The following is a 16,283-nucleotide window of genomic DNA, read 5'->3' on the forward strand; positions in this document are numbered from 1 at the left end:
GCAGTTTAAGAAAATTTAAAAGTAAAATAAGAAAACAATAATTTTTATTATTGCTCATACTTTATTCCATGTATTATAAGTTCACTGTATCCGCTAGGCCGAGGGCCCAAAATCCATAAATTTCCCAAATCCGGCATACGTGTAGTCCAGAGCTTCTTAAATCAAAGGTCTGGTACTTGTGCAAGGAAATTATGCAGGATATCCATAATTTCTTGGTTGTCCAATTGTTCATCATCATTGCTGCCTTTCACATGTCAATTCTTCGGCTCCACGTTTACTTCCGTACACTTACTGAAGTCATTATATTGTTTTATGCAATCCTAATCTTATGGTCTACTTTTGCTTGTACAACCTTTTTTAACCATCCTCATCTTCTTGTGCTAATTTCTGTTGATCACTGAACTTGAAGACCTGTGTTTGAGGAACACACTTTATCCGCGCAATGTTGTGTATGCTGGTGATTCAGCAAAGGAACTCAATGGAAGTCTGATATAAAAGACCATAGAATTCCTACAGTGCAGAAGGAGGCCATTTGGCCCATTGAGTCTGCACCGACCCTCTTGATAGAGCAGAGCATCCTACCCAAGCCCACTGTCTCTGAGGCAGCAGTGCTAACCACTGTGCCACCATGCCGACCCACAATAAAGTATTAAAAATAAGGTGGAAACGTGACATCCAGCCGTGCTGGAACTGGTCTGACAGGACATAGTATTTCTGGGTGACTGAAAAGCAATTGCACATAGACAGCAAATTAGATATATTATTCGTAAATTACCCATGACTTTGTTCATGGTGAGAAGATGCTAGTTCCTTTAGCAATGCACTCAATGCAGGGTCTGGTTCAGGATTTTGTATTGCCGGATATAAAAGCATAAGAACTAGGAGCAGGAGTAGGCCATCTGGCCCCTCGAGCCTGCTCCGCCATTCAATGAGATCATGGCTGATCTTTTGTGGACTCAGCTCCACTTTCTAGCCCGAACACTATAACCCTTAATCCCTTTATTCTTCAAAAAGCTATTTATCTTTATCTTAAAACATTTAATGAAAGAGCCTCAAATGCTTCACTGGGCAAGGAATTCCATAGATTCATAACCCTTTGGGTGAAGAAGTTCCTCCTAAACTCAGTCCTAAAAATTTTGAGGCCCTAGTTCTGCTTTCACCCGCCAGTGGAAACAACCTGCCCGCATCTATCCTATCTATTCCCTTCATAATTTTATATGTTTCTATAAGATCCCTCCGCATCCTTCTAAATTCCAACGAGTACAGTCTACTCAATCTCTCCTCGTAATCCAACCCCTTCAGCTCTGGGATTAACCTAGTGAATCTCCTCTGTACACCCTCCAGTGCCAGTATGTCCTTTTTCAGGTAAGGAGACCAAAACTGAACACAATACTCCAGGTGTGGCCTCGCTAACACCTTGTACAATTGCAGCATAACCTCCCTAGTCTTAAACTCCATCCCTCTAGCAATGAAGTACAAAACTCCATTTCCCTTCTTAATCACCTGTTGCATCTGTAAACCAGCTTTTTGCGACTCATGCACTGGCATACCCAGGTCTCTTTGCACAACAGCATGTTTTAATATTTTATAATTTAAACAATAATCCCTTTTTGCTGTTATTCCTATCAAAATGGATAACCTCACATTTGTCAACATTGTATTTCATCTGCTAGACCCTAGCCCATTCACTTAACTTATCCAAATCCCTCTGCAGACTTCCGGTATCCTCTGCACTTTTGCTTTACCATTCATCTTCGTGTCGTCTGCAAACTTGGACACATTGCACTTGGTCCCCAACTCCAAATCATCTATGTAAATTGTGAACAATTGTGGGCCCAACACTAATCCCTGAGGGACACCAATAGCTACTGATTGCCAAGTAGAGAAACACCCATTAATCCCCACTCTTTGCTTTCTATTAATTAACCAATCTTCTATCCATGCTACTACTTTACCCTTAATGCCATGCATCTTTATCTTATGCAGCAACCTTTTGTGTGGCACCTTGTCAAAAGCTTTCTGGCAATCCAGATATACCACATCCATTGGCTCCCCGTTATCTATCGCGCTGGTAATGTCCTCAAAAAATTCCACTAAATTAGTTAGGCACAACCTGCCCTTTATGAACCCATGCTGCGTCTGCCCAATGGGACAATTTCCATTCAGATACCTCGCTGTTTCTTCCTTGGTGATAGATTCCAGCATTTTCCCTACTACCAAAGTTAGGCTGACTGGCCTATAATGACCCACTTTCGGCCTACCTCCTTTTTTAAACAGTGGTGTCACGTTTGCTAATTTCCAATCAGCCGGGACCACCCCAGAAGTTTGGTAAATTATCACTAATGCATTTGCAATTTCCCTAGCCATCTCTTTTAGCACTCTGGGATGCATTCCATCAGGGCCAGGAGACTTGTCTACCTTTCACCCCATTAGCTTGCCCATCACTACCTCCTTAGTGATAACAATCATCTCAAGGTCCTCACCTGTCATAGCCTCATTTCCATCAGTTACTGGCATGTTATTTGTGTCTTCCACTGTGAAGACCGACCCAAAAAACCTGTTCAGTTCCTCAGCCATTTCCTCATCTCCCATTATTAAATCTCCCTTCTCATCCTCTAAAGGATCAATATTTACCTTAGCCACTCTTTTGTTTTGTATATTTGTAGAAACATTTACTATCTGTTTTTATATTCTGAGCAAGTTTACTCTCATAATCCATCTTACTCTTTATAGCTTTTTTGATTGCTTTCTGTTGCCCCCTAAAGATTTCCCAGTCCTCTAGTCTCCCACTTAACTTTGCCATTTTGTATGCTTTTTACTCTCATAATCCATCTTACTCTTTATAGCTTTTTTGATTGCTTTCTGTTGCCCCCTAAAGATTTCCCAGTCCTCTAGTCTCCCACTTAACTTTGCCATTTTGTATGCTTTTTCCTTCAATTTGATACTCTCCCTTATTTCCTTAGATATCCATGGTCGATTTTTCCCTCTTTCTACCATCCGTCCTTTTTGTTGGTATAAACCTTTGCTGAGCACTGAAAAATTGCTTGGAAGTTTCTCCACTGTTCCTCAGCTGTTTCACCATAAAGTCTTTGCTCCCAGTCTGCCTTAGCTATCTCTTCTCTTATCCCATGGTAATCTCCTTTATTTAAGCACAAAACACTAGTGTTTGATTTTACCTTCTCACCCTCCATCTGTATTTTAAATTCCACCATATTGTGATTGCTCATTCCGAGAGGATCCCTAACTATGAGATCATTAATCAATCCTGTCTCATTACACAGGACCAGATCTAGGACCGCTTATTTCCTCGTATGTTCTATTAAGTACTGTTCTAGGAAACTATCGCGGATACATTCTAGAAACTCCTACTCAAGGCTGCCTTGACCGACGGTTAAACCAATCGACATATAGATTAAATTCCCCCATGATAACTGCTGTACCATTTTTACATGCATCAGGTATTTCTTTGTTTATTGCCTGCCCCACCATAATATTACTATTTGGTGGCCTATAGACTACTCCTATCAGTGACTTTTTCGCCTTACTAGTCCTGATTTCCACCCAAATAGATTCAACCTTATCCTCCATAGCACCGATGTCATCCCTTACTATTGCCCGGATGTCATCCTTAAATAACAGAGCTACACCATCTCCCTTACCATCCACTCTGTCCTCCTGAATAGTTTGATACCCTTGGGATATTTAACTCTCAGTTGTGACCATCCTTTAACCATGTTTCAGTAATGGCCACTAAATCATAGTCATTCATGATGATTTATGCCATCAACTCATTTACCATATTCCGAATACTATGAGCATTCAGGTAAAGTACACTTATGTTGGCTTTTATATCTCTGTTTTGAATCTTAACGTCTTGATCAGTAACCTCTCCGAAGTTATTTTTCATAACTTTTCTCCTAATTTTCCTTGTTGTTGAACCCATATCTTCATGTAAAAACCTGCCGGGTCACTTTCCATTTATGTTTTTACTGCCTGTTTTATTCCTTTTAGTATTACTGCACCTATTCACTGAGCTCCCCTCAGTCACTGTACCTTGTACTGTCGCCCTTTTTTATTTTTGACTGTGGCTTCTCTGCCTTACACTTTTTCCCCTTACTGCCTTTTTGTTTCTGTCCCTGTTTTACTACCTTCCGACTTCCTGCATCGGTTCCCATCCCCCTGCCACATTCGTTTAAACACTCCCCAACCGCTCTAGCAAATAGCCCCCCTAGGATATCAGTTCCAGTCCTGCCCAGGTGTAACCCGTCCATATGGATGGTGGGTGGTGAAGGGGAAGGAGAGATGTAATGCATCTAGAAAGGAATTCTTGTTCCTATGCTTTTTCATGTGAACGCACACCTGCCATTGTCTCCTCAACCCTCACCAATATCATGCCTTGCTGTTTGCTACGACTAGCTAACATCAGTGAGCAGTGTGTAAGTATGCAATGATGAGGTAGGGTATACAACTTTAGAAGGGAAACAAGGGAAAGAAAGTGTGTTATGTGTTCAGTGGAAGCAGGAATCATGTGGCCTGTGGTATTTTGGGAGATAGTGATGAGCTGTATTGGTATTGATCCTACATGCACTCCCACTTGCCTTGCATCTGTTCCTAATTTGTTTAGGCTCTCTGCTCCAAATATCCTTTCATTTCCCTACTTCTCAACATTTAAAAAAAAATTAAGAGTACCTAATTAATTTTTTCCAATTAAGGGGCAATTTAGTGTGGCCAATCCACCTACCCTGCATATCTTTGGATTGCGGGGGAGAAACCCACGCAAAAACGGGGAAAATGTGAAAGCTCCACACGGACAGTGACCCAGAGTCGGGATCGAACCTGGGTCCTCAGCGCCGTGAGGCAGCAGCACTAACCACTGCGCCACTATACTGCCCTTCTTCTCAACCTTCTTATCTTACCTTGTCTCTCCCTCTCCTCCCTTCCTTTTTCCCCAAGCTTTTCTTGCAGCATCATCCCTTCTCTTAACCCCTACCCCTCCATTCATTTTCTGTCTTCCCTCTTACTCTTTTCCTGTATCCAATTTCTGTTCAAACAAATAAACACAGAAAATGCTAGAATACACAGTAATTCTGGCAGCAACTGCTAGAAAGAGAAAAGTAAATGTTAGAAATGTAATCGCTTTTATGTGGCTGAAATGGGGGAGGGTGAGAAAGAGCAAATGGGAAAGTAGAGTGGTAACGGGACAAGTAAAGAAACAAAAAATGGGTGCAGAGCAGGTGTGAACAGCAGAATAATGAACAGCTGTCACCAGAAAGCATAACAAGCAAAACAAGATTCAGGCCAACATGTGCAAAGAGAAGTAAACAAAATGGGGGAGTGGAGATTACGGTCTGAAATTGTCGAACTGGTGTGGGGAAAAAGGTGAGGACAAGCAACCCTATTGTGTTTCTGGGAGGAGGAGAGCAGAGGTGTGGGAAATGGCCAAGAACTCTGTCAACCGGGCCGGAGGGCGGGGGGAGAGAATTCTTGATGACTTCAGTATACCAAATGACAACTGCATCTGTGAGAAATGGAGTGCAACACGTTCAGAGGGAAACACGTTATAGTGAGTCAAGGGGATGAGAGAAATTGAGACGGTCGATGTTCAGCCTAATTTCTCATAGTCCCTTGCAACCTCCTCCCAGGCAGCAACATCATTCGCAAAAATATAACTATCAGAACTGCCATCATTCAATGTGCTTGCCACCTCCTAAAAGCTTACAATTGGCACATTTTTCTAGGGGTAGGATGGCCGACGGTCGGAGAATGGTTTCAAAACTAAGTTCACAGTAGATGGACGAGTGTTCCATGCCATATTGTCCCAAGATAGAAGCTTCAGATAAAGTTCAGATTGCAGCCAGTACATATCGTTTTGCAATCAACATAACTGAAGCTGGAAACAATAATAGTGTTCAGCGGCAGTCAGAAAAGTCATTGCAATTGATCTTGGCAGCTGATAGAACTCTGGAAAGACCTGCTTAATGCAGAAATGGATAAATGGCTTGGTCTTCAACATGCAGGCCAGGATCCTGTCCATTTGTTAACTTGGCTCTAACCATGTCATTGATCATGGAAACAAGTTGACTGAGCATTTGGTTGGTTAGAAGCGCATCTACAATCCCTCCTTAGACCTGATGAAGAGGTTGGAAATGGTAACCAAGGTTTTTCAGGACAAGGGAAGGTGCCTTCCTACCCTCCAACACCAGCCCCTCTCAGCCATAGCAACAGAACACCATTGCCTCACAGGGCAGTATTAAGATGTCACCAATCTTTGGCTGTCTCCTTCCCTCTTCTGGCTTCTCGCAAGCCCACTTTACCTTGATTTTGCTGCCCTTCAGCTTTCTCTCTTTCATTTGGAGCCTTTTCCTCTGCCCCCAACTTTAACTTCACAGAACAGGATCTTGTTCAGACTCTTGTTCCTTGACTTAAGTGTTTTCCTGGGACTTCCTTTTCCTCCCACTCCCTGGTTTCTGAGACTTCTACTGTTTTTTTTTGGGGGGGGCGGGAATCATCATTTTGCAGTTCCCCTCCTGTGTCAAGCCTTGGCTCCTTTTTCCAACTGAACTAAAACTATTTTCTATTTGTTCCTATGACTGTGGGCCCCTGTTGCTTGGCAACAGCCCAGTTCTTTCCACTTTTCTTTAACTTCCCTAAGTTACTACCCTCCTCCCTCCTTGATAACACAGTTGTCCACTTCACGGATTTGTAAAACCTCATTAAAACGCAGAGACACAAAAAAAGACAGACTTGCCGACAACTCTAAAGTGAAACTATGACTTGGTTCGCCATTTCTCAACACAAATATAAATGAAGCTTACTAAAGCTATAGTTTATTCCCAACACCCACAAATACAAATCAACTTCCTTAACTATCTCTATTTACTAACAACAGGTACACAATGAGCTGATGACCTATAATTCTCTCTTGTGTTCATAAATATAACCATGTAGAATATGATGCCTACACCAGATGTACTGTGCTTTTTATAGGATGTGTATCCTGAAGGATGGTCATAGATTTGAGAAATTAACTGCCTCTCTCTCCACAGATGCTGCTAGACCTGCTGAGTATTTCCAGCGTTTTCTGCTCCGCTTTTCAGCATCTGCAGCATTTTGCTGATGCACTTTTTTATTTGGGGGAAAAAAAGCTGTACAAATTCAATAAAAATTACTTTGAGGTCTATCCAAAAAGTGATTGCAACTTTGATTTTAAGGGTTTCATAACAGGTTTCAGTCAAAGCAATGGGGTTCAGGCATTCAGCCAAGCAGAGAACACACTTTTATGCCCAATATGTTTAGCATGGAACTAATGGCATGTTTACAGCAGCTTGTTTTATCATTAATCTGTGAACAGTGATGACCTAATTTGATAATTCAGCTAGCCAATATGGATGTTTTGAAACTATTCCCTTCTTCAGTGACCAACCAATATTGGGCATCTTAGCAGCAAACCTATTTTGTCACCTATTGTCGCTTGCCAAGTTTTTTGGTATGACACTCTGTTTATTGGCATGTCTTCACCACATGCAATTACACTAATATCCTTAATGATGTTTTGTTTAGATATTCCATTCCATTCAGAGAACATGTATGGAACTGCTGAAGGTCATTGAACAGTACCAGAAACGGATTTGTTGTATGTATTTTATTTATTGAATATATTTAAAATTTAACTGAATGATTTCAATATATTGCTGTTCATTTATGCTCCCATCTGTAATTTGTCTTTGGAAGGTTAAAGGGAGAACTTACAAAAACATTTCAAAAATAAGTAATTAAAAATATGATTCAATTCAATGTAAGTGGTAATTTAAAAACAAAAGGCGTTTTAGCCGTTTGCATTTATTCCGCTATTTTATTAGGTAAGGTAAAGTCGCCATCGTCCCGGATGACCATAGGCTGCTTTCCCCTTTGAGGGGGAAAGCTGACTGGTGGTGGTTTAACCTGCGGGTCATCACACCTCAGGTGAGGAGCAAGGTTGAATAATCTCAGCTGGTATGGGAATTGAACCTGCGCTGCTGGCCTCGCTCTGCATCACAAACCAGCTATCTAACCAAGTGAGCTAAACCGTGCTGGATCTGTACCTCAGCTCCTGTTGTCTGTGCATATATTTTCTGATCTCAATTTGATATTCTCATTGACCTATTTCCCCAAGGTTGGGGACATTTAGAGTGCAGAGTGGGGTGCCAGTATAATCCCTATCAGCAAGTAAGAGCCATCCACTCCAGGGGTGGAACTTTCTGCAGGATTGTCTCCGCAGCATTAAAAGAGGTGAGAAGTCCACTTGAAAGAGCAGAAGAACATTGAAAATCAGATACAGTTTGTGACTGATGACCTCTGCTGAGATGAGGCTTTCAAAAATTGATGAATTGAAACGATGGGCGGCATTCTCGGTCGGCATTCTCCAGTCCCCTAGCCACCTGTATCTCGACGGCACGCTGTTCACTGGTGGATGGATTCTCTACTCTTGCTGCTTGTCAATGAGGTTTTGCATTGAAGCCACCCCATGCTGCCGTTGTGTTGGTGGGAATAGAGAATCCCAATGGCTGGAGAATTCCAGCCCATGTGAAGAAAGTGGAGTGTTCAATTAATTTTCTCTTTGTCAGTCATATTCGGCCAATTTCTGCACCGTAACCGCTATCTAGTAAACTACAGAGATCAGGGTTTAAACCTGGGAACTTCTAGTTCTGAATCATTCAGTATACGAGGTGGTACATATATACAGTTTTAAAAAAAGGGGTTTCCTATTTCTGACCGAGATGAAAAATGTCTTAGAGGACCATTGGGCAGTGAAGGTCAAGTCATGTATTCGGGGCTGAGTTTGGCAAGTTTTCGATCTGTAAGAGGTAGAAGTGGAGTTCATGCCACAATTGATCTTATTGATGGTGGAGCAAGATCAATGGACCAAATGGTTTACGGCTATTTCTTATGGTTCAGGCCTATACTGGACACCAAGTGAGAGAGTCAGCCTTACAGTAGATACCTCCTGCTCTCAGCTGAGGGAAAAAATTAGATATAATGGATGAATAGGGAGGGTAGCCACGTGCAAAACCTAAACTTTGAGTTGTGCCAAAATTATACTTTGTTTTTCCTTTCCAGTTTTGTCTCAGGAAGAAAATGAGTTGGGCCGATTTCTCAGATCACAGGGTTCACAGGATAAAACCAGAGCGGGAAAAATGATGCAAGCATCTGGAAAAGCACTATGTTTCTCCTCACAACAAAGGTAGCAAAAGTATTCCAAGGAATTATTCTGTGCATATTTGATATGCATATATGGTAAAGATAGTCTGATGTTCCACAGGGTTGGTTGGTGAGTAGCATGGCGCTTGATTGATAAGTTGGAAAAAATCAGAACTGAAGGAGGATGATTCTTTGAGTGCGGAGGCTGGTGGGGTGGAAGGTGAGGAAAAGGGGGACCCTATCCTGGTTCTGGGAAGGAGGAGAAGGGGTGAGAGCAGAGATGCGGGAGATGAGTCAGATGTGGTTAAGAGCCCTGTCAGTCATGGTGGGTGGAAAACCACAATTAAAGAAGAATGTCAGCAGCACCTTTTTGGGAAGTGGTATCATTGGAACAGATGCAACGGAGGTGAAGGAAATGGGAGAATGGGATACAGTCCTTCAAAGTTGTGGTCCCCATGTCCTCCCATTTCACCCCACTGGCCTCCACATTCAAAAAATCATTCTCCACCAACTCCAGCATGATGCCACCACCAAACACATCTTGCCCTCACTCCCCCTGTCAGTATTTCACAGAGACTGTTCCCTCCAGAATACTCTAGTCCAATCCTTGGTCCACTCCTCCATCATTTCCAACACCTCACCGTCTTCCCACGGCATTTTCCCATGCAATCGCAGAAGAACAACACCTGTCCCTTTACTCCCTCCCTGCTCACCCTCCCAGGGCCTAAACATTCTTTTCAAGTGAGGCAGCACTACATGTGCACCTCCTTCAATCTATTGCATTTGCTGCTGCCACTGCGGTCTACTCTACATTGGAGAGACTAAACACAGATAGGGTGACTGCTTTGCAGAATATCTCCAGTCCATCTGCAAGCAAGACCCAGAACGTCCTGTCGTTTGCCAGTTCAGCTCACTGTCCTGCTCTCCTGTCCATCCTTGGCCTGCTGCAATGTTCCAGCGAAGCCCAGCGCAAACTGGAGGATCAGCCCCTCATCTTTCGATTAGGCACATTACAGCCTTCCAAACTTAGCATTGAGTTCAACAACTTTAGACTATGAACTCTCTCCTTCACCTTCACCTCATTTTTATTTGTATTAATTTCTTCCATTGTTCTGTTTTTCCCCCACCATTGTCCACCCTCCCCACCAAATTTGGGCCAACTGATCCTAGTTGCCCTTTTACAGACTGCTTACCTTTTGTTCTGCTATTGACACATTCCAATCTCCTTATTTGCCACTATCAGCACCCCCATTTACATTCCCTTTGTCTTTCTGTCAACAACATCTTTGTCAACCTCCACCTATCGCTGGTCCCTATCCAGCCCACGGCTCCATGCCACCCTCCACAACAGTATAAATCTGACCGTATTTCCAGTTCTCTCCAGTTTTGACAAAGTTTCATCTAGACTCGAAGTTTCATCCCTTCTCTCTCCACAGATGTGGTCAGACCTGCTGAGATTGTCCAGTATTTTCTGCTTTTGTTTCAGATTCTAGCATCCGCAGTAATTTGCTTTTATCTTTTATCTCATCTATCTTGGTTGTCAATCATTTCTTTATTCTGCATGAAACAATCATTTGCTAAATCGGGGGTTTCTTTTTCAGATTGTATTTGCAACTGAATTACCACCTGTTTTTATGGGGGGCCTTTGAGTCATAACAGAGGGCAAAACCTGAACATGAGTAATCCCACCAAAAAATTACAGTTCACCTTTAAAGCCGATTTAAGACCGTATTCTGCCACATCGAAATGTGGTCAAGGAGCTATACCCAACCTCCCGCACACATTTCTTCTGACCCATCTCAACAGTTGACATGTAATTGATGGTGGGAACCTGTGTACTGTTACTTGTGCGTTATATCTATTCATATAAATTGGTGAGGTTCATGGAGCAACTGATGGGGCAAGATTAGCACTTGCTCGTAAGGCAAACATTTTAATTTTAGTAACAAAAATAAAACATCCATACCATTAATATGCAATGCCAATTACCTTGTGCAACATATCCGTGATCACTGTCCAAGAAACATGACATGATTTGCTCATGATGTGACAGTACACCATGCCATCCCCTTGAGTCAAACCCATGCATGAGGATACTTGATTGGTGCAAAACATTTTGGTAAACAGGAGTTATAGACGTTCTGAAGTCTCATTTTAGATGTCTTGAAAAATCTGGTGGAATCCTACAAACTCACCTGTATGCACAGTGGGAGTTCCACGAGGAAATAGAAACAGGATAATATTGGGTGAATATTCAGTCCTAATGATTTTCACAGTAACTTCATTGCAGTGTTAATAGCCTACCTGTGACAATAATAAAGATTATTATTGCACATTATGTTAAGGTATGAATAATGATTTTAAGTGCTTACGTGCATGTTGTGTTATTTTGGAATATATTATTTGCCAGCACAAATTGGAGGTTTGTGGTGGTATAATTATGAATATTACCAAGATAATTAAGGGATGTCAGAATATTGATGAAAATTTGTTGCTCAATTTTCAGCTTTCTGTCCTGCTGGTTGTGTTTTATTATAAATTTCAATTCCTTGTTTATATCCAGCAGTGCTGTCTTGGATTTCAAATCTGCCTTACTCATTTGCAGCTCTTTTCTCCAAATCTGCTCTGCTTTTTGTAGTTATTACTCATTCTTTGATTTCATATGTCCGTTCCTTATTCCCCTTGTTTACGACTTGTTTCTAATTCTACCGTGTGCAAAAATTCCTTCCCAAAGGAAAGAACAGCTTTGGCCAAGCGTCACCTAGACTCGCAACGTTAGCTCCCTTTTCTCACCAAAGATGGTGGCAGACCTGTTGAGATTGTCCAGCATTTTCTGTTTTTGTTTCGGATTCCAGCATCTGCAGTAATTTGCTTTTAGCTATTTTAAATGCCTGTCCCAGTCTGACCATTAATCTCCATACCAAAGGAAGCGTTCTAATAAATCAAAATGCGAGGGAGAAATGGAGTGGATACAGAACAATGGCCTAAGTAAAATGAAGGAAGATAAGTGTATGGGCATAAAATATGATTCCCAATTATTTTATTATTATGACTAGATGCTGTTTGTTCCTAATGTCTTGATTTAACTTTGTAATAACAACTACTAAATCACTTGCGTTGGGGTTGGGGGGGGGGGGGGCGCGTGTGGGTGGAAATATAGTGCTACTTTACTTTGGAGTATTAAGATGGAAGTAAGAGCCCTAATTTGGTGTGGTTTACTGCTTTAGGTTGGCACTCCGCAGTCCTTTATGTCGATTGTACCAGGAAGTGGAAACCTTTAGGTATCGTGCCATTTCAGACACTTGGTTGACTGTGAATCGAATGGAACAGTCTCGCACAGAATACCGGGGAGCATTACTGTGGATGAAAGATATTTCTCAGGAATTGGACCCTGATATGTATAAGCATCTTGAAAAATTTAGGAAGGTAAGAATAATATATTTTAATCAGATCCTTTATGACCACTATTGGTTAAGGGTTACTATTACAGAAGGGGGGTGGGGAGGAGATTAATTTAAAATGGCTTGATTTTTCCTCTCCCAATCTGTTCATAAACATAAAGATGTTTTTTATTTTATTTTTGATTTTATAAATAGTGGCATATTATCCCCAACAATCAAATTTGGAGTGTTCCAATCATCTATAAATAACTTGCACAGCAAACTCGAGGTACGATAATATAAAAGGGATTGTTTGATTTTATACACATGCGTGCGCGGAGTTTTGCAATGTCTGCCCTTTTTTAGCCCTCATACAATACAAAGAGGGATAAGAGAAAGAGACTGAAGGCCAGACCACAATAAAATAGAAGTTAGGGCTTTACGTGTGACCAGAATCAGAAGTTTAATTGAATATTTCTTCAGAGGGGTGGTTGGCTATTGAAGGGTGATCTGTCTTTTCACAAACGAGACTTCCACCAGGAGAGAAGGCATGTAGAATTGAGTTAGTCTTGGAAGCACAAGTTACAGTGTTCCAATAGTTCGCAGTTTTGATGAGGGACCAGAGTTCTTTCTGATGCCACCTGATTTATGCTGAGATGGTAGGCACCACTGGATACTTGCCTTGGAGCTGCTGTTTCTCTTTGGAGGCCAAACACTGACTGTTTGAGTTGAGGCCCGCATGGTAATTTTACAAGTTCTAGCATCTTGGGGAAGCTCATGTGACATGCCTCCAACCACTTTTCCTGGCTGTTGGACAAAGGATTTTCCAGGGCTGGAATTCTGAGGTGTTCAATAGGAGTAGGGATTCCTTTTCATGGAGAAACTGGTTTCGGGTAGTTAAACGAGGCCCCTGGGTGGAACAAGTAATACGTTGGTCATTAGCACCAGATTGGAAACTAGGAGTTGTGAACAGATGCCCTTTTCCTAGCTGTCTGGGGTAGACATCTTACTGCAAGAGCAGTGTGTTGGCTTGGCAGGAATGTTTATGCGATGCAAGGAGGTGAGGTGTTAGCCTTTGTTTACTTTAAAACTGCTCAGAAACTTAGCTGGAGCCATTTTATCAGCCCAGCAATGGTCCATTTTGGAAAACAGGGAAAAAAATAATTTTATAAAGTAAATATAAATATACATATCTTTTCTTTCGAGTCTTGACCGAGACAGTTGCAATTGGAAATAAATACTTGTAACAAAGGTTATTTTGCGTCAATGCACAACTTGCAGAAATATCCTTGCTCACAGTCACTGAAACTAAGCATGCAGGTGCAGCAGGCGGTGGTAAAATAGGCAAATGGTATGTTGGCCTTTGTGGTGATATGATTTGCATAGCTGTCTGCCATTGGTGCAGAACACCGGCTTACCATTGGCCCTGGTCGGTCATGTGCCTCTCGACCGATTGGTTGAGACCAGTCATGTGACAGCTCTCCAATTGGTCGAGAGACTAAGTTAACCACGCCTCCATACCGAGGTATAAATAGTCGGAACGCCAGGCGGTCGTCCATTTTATTGTAGACAACCACAGGGCTAAGTTCTAGCTTATTAAAGCCTAACTTTTGTATAGCAACTCGTGTCTCATGCAATTGATGGCTCATCAGCCTTCATAGCGAGGATTCGAGTACAGGAGCAGAGATGTCTTGCTGCAATTATACAGGGCCTTGTTGAAACCACACCAGGGATATTGTGTGTAGTTGTGGTCTCTTTATCTGAGGAATTATTTTCTTGCTCTAGCAGGAGTGAAGGTCTACCAGACTGATTTCTGGGATGTATGAGGAGAGATTGAGTTTTTTATAATAATAATCTTTATTGTCACAAGTAGGCTTACATTAACACTGCAAAGAAGTTACTGTGAAAAGCCCCTAGTCGCCACATTCCGGCGCCTGTTCGGGTACACGGAGGGAGATTTCAGAATGTCCAATTCACCTAACAAGCACATCTTTTGGGAATTGTCGGAGGAAACCTGGAGCACCCGGATGAAACCCACGCAGACACACGGAGAATGTGCAAACTCCACATAGACAGTGACCCAAGCCGGGAATCGAACCTGGGACCCTGGCACTGTGAAGCTACAGTGCTAACCACTGTGCTACCATGCTGCCCACACTCTCAAAATTCAATCAAATTTATTGGGCATGACCTCCTCCTCACAAAGCCATGCTGACTATTCCTGATCAAACGTTGCCTGTCCAAGTGGAGATAGATTCTCTCCTTCAGAATTTTCTCCAATAGTTTCCCTACCCCTCACGTGAAACTCACTGGTCTGTAGTTCCCTAGCAGATCTCTACAACCTTTCTTAAATAGTGGGATCACGTAAGCTGTTCTCCAGTCCTCTGGCACCCCTCTCAAGTCCAGAGAGGAATAAAAATTTGGGGTCAGGACCCCTGAAATCTCCTCCCTCGCTTCCCACAGCATCCTGGAACACATTTCATCTGGAGATTTGTCCTTTTAAGCCTGCCAACACCAATACCTTGTCACTCCCTATGACAATTTGCTCAAGAACCTTACACTCTCTCTCCCCGAATTCTATATCTACCTCATTTTCTTGGGTGGAGACAGATATCAAGTATTCGTTCAACACGCTACCAATGTCCTCTGGCTCCACCCACCGATTGCCTCCTTGGTCCCGAATGGGCCCTACACCTTCCCTGGTTATCCTCTTCCCATTGATATTCTTATAGAATATCTTGGGGGATTTTCCCCAGTTTTATCAGCCAGAGTTTGCTCATATCCCCTTTATGCTATCCTAATTGCTTTCTTAAACTCCATCCTGCACCTTCTATACTCCGCTAATCCCTCTGTTGATTTGCTCCCCTTGTACTTGTTAAAAGCCCCTCCTTTCCGGCTCATCATATCCTGAATGTCTCTGATCATCCATCGTTCTCTTTTTACTCCTTCCTATTACTCTAGAGGGAACATGTTGGGTCGGTATGCTCTCCATTTCCTTTGTGAACAAACCCCCCTCCCCCTACATTGCTCTTCTGTAGATTTCCTCACAAGTAACTCTTTTCAGTCTGTTGTAATGGATCTAGGGAATGTAGATGCATGAAGGATGTTCCTGATGGCAGGGGTGTCCGGAACCATGAATCGCAGTCTGAAGATCCAGGGTAGACCATTTAAGACTGAGATAAAGAGAAATTTCTTCGGGTTAGCGTGGAGAGAAGGCAATGCCCGCTGTGGAGACTGGATGTGGGGTTGCTAGCAGACAAAGCAATCTGTTGGCGGGTGAACAGGTCCATCCAGAACTACCTGGAAACAAATGATACGGGGGAAGACTCTGCAGCAACGGTTTGGGAAGCTTTAAAGGCCAGTGGTCAGAGGGGAATTAATCTCAATACCGGCCCACAGAGAAAAGGTGGAACGGGCTGAGGAGATACTTCAGGTGGACAGGAGACACTTAGAGCCCCCGGACGTGGTGCTACTGAGGGAGCGGGGAGGTTTCCGGCAGAGTTTGGGCTGTTGACTACAGGGAAAGCGGTGGAACAGTTGAGGAAGGCAAGGGGGGGCGATCTATGAGTACGGGGAAAAGGCTAGAAGAATATTAGTGCACCAGCTCAGAAAAAGGCAGGCACCAGGGAGATAGGGAGAGTAAAGAGTAGAGGTGGGAATACTGTCCTGGACCCAGTGGGGGTGAATGAGGTGTTTAAGGACTTTTACTGTAAATTTATGAGAGTC

General features: G+C 42.6%; 1 protein-coding gene across 9 annotated transcripts in view; it reads left to right on the plus strand.

The window, feature by feature from the left end:
• The window catches only part of ica1 (islet cell autoantigen 1), a 272,925-nt gene that overhangs the window by 51,334 nt on the left and 205,308 nt on the right, over positions 1-16,283 (plus strand). For all 9 annotated transcript variants that reach the window (XM_038797509.1, XM_038797513.1, XM_038797517.1 and 6 more), the window contains 3 exons: positions 7,561-7,633; positions 9,097-9,220; positions 12,405-12,603. In XM_038797509.1, coding sequence (XP_038653437.1) covers positions 7,561-7,633; positions 9,097-9,220; positions 12,405-12,603 — 396 coding nt within the window. The remainder of the gene's footprint in view (positions 1-7,560; positions 7,634-9,096; positions 9,221-12,404; positions 12,604-16,283) is intronic.

The sequence above is a fragment of the Scyliorhinus canicula genome, chromosome 5 (assembly GCF_902713615.1).
Source record: "Scyliorhinus canicula chromosome 5, sScyCan1.1, whole genome shotgun sequence".
NCBI lineage: Eukaryota > Metazoa > Chordata > Chondrichthyes > Carcharhiniformes > Scyliorhinidae > Scyliorhinus > Scyliorhinus canicula.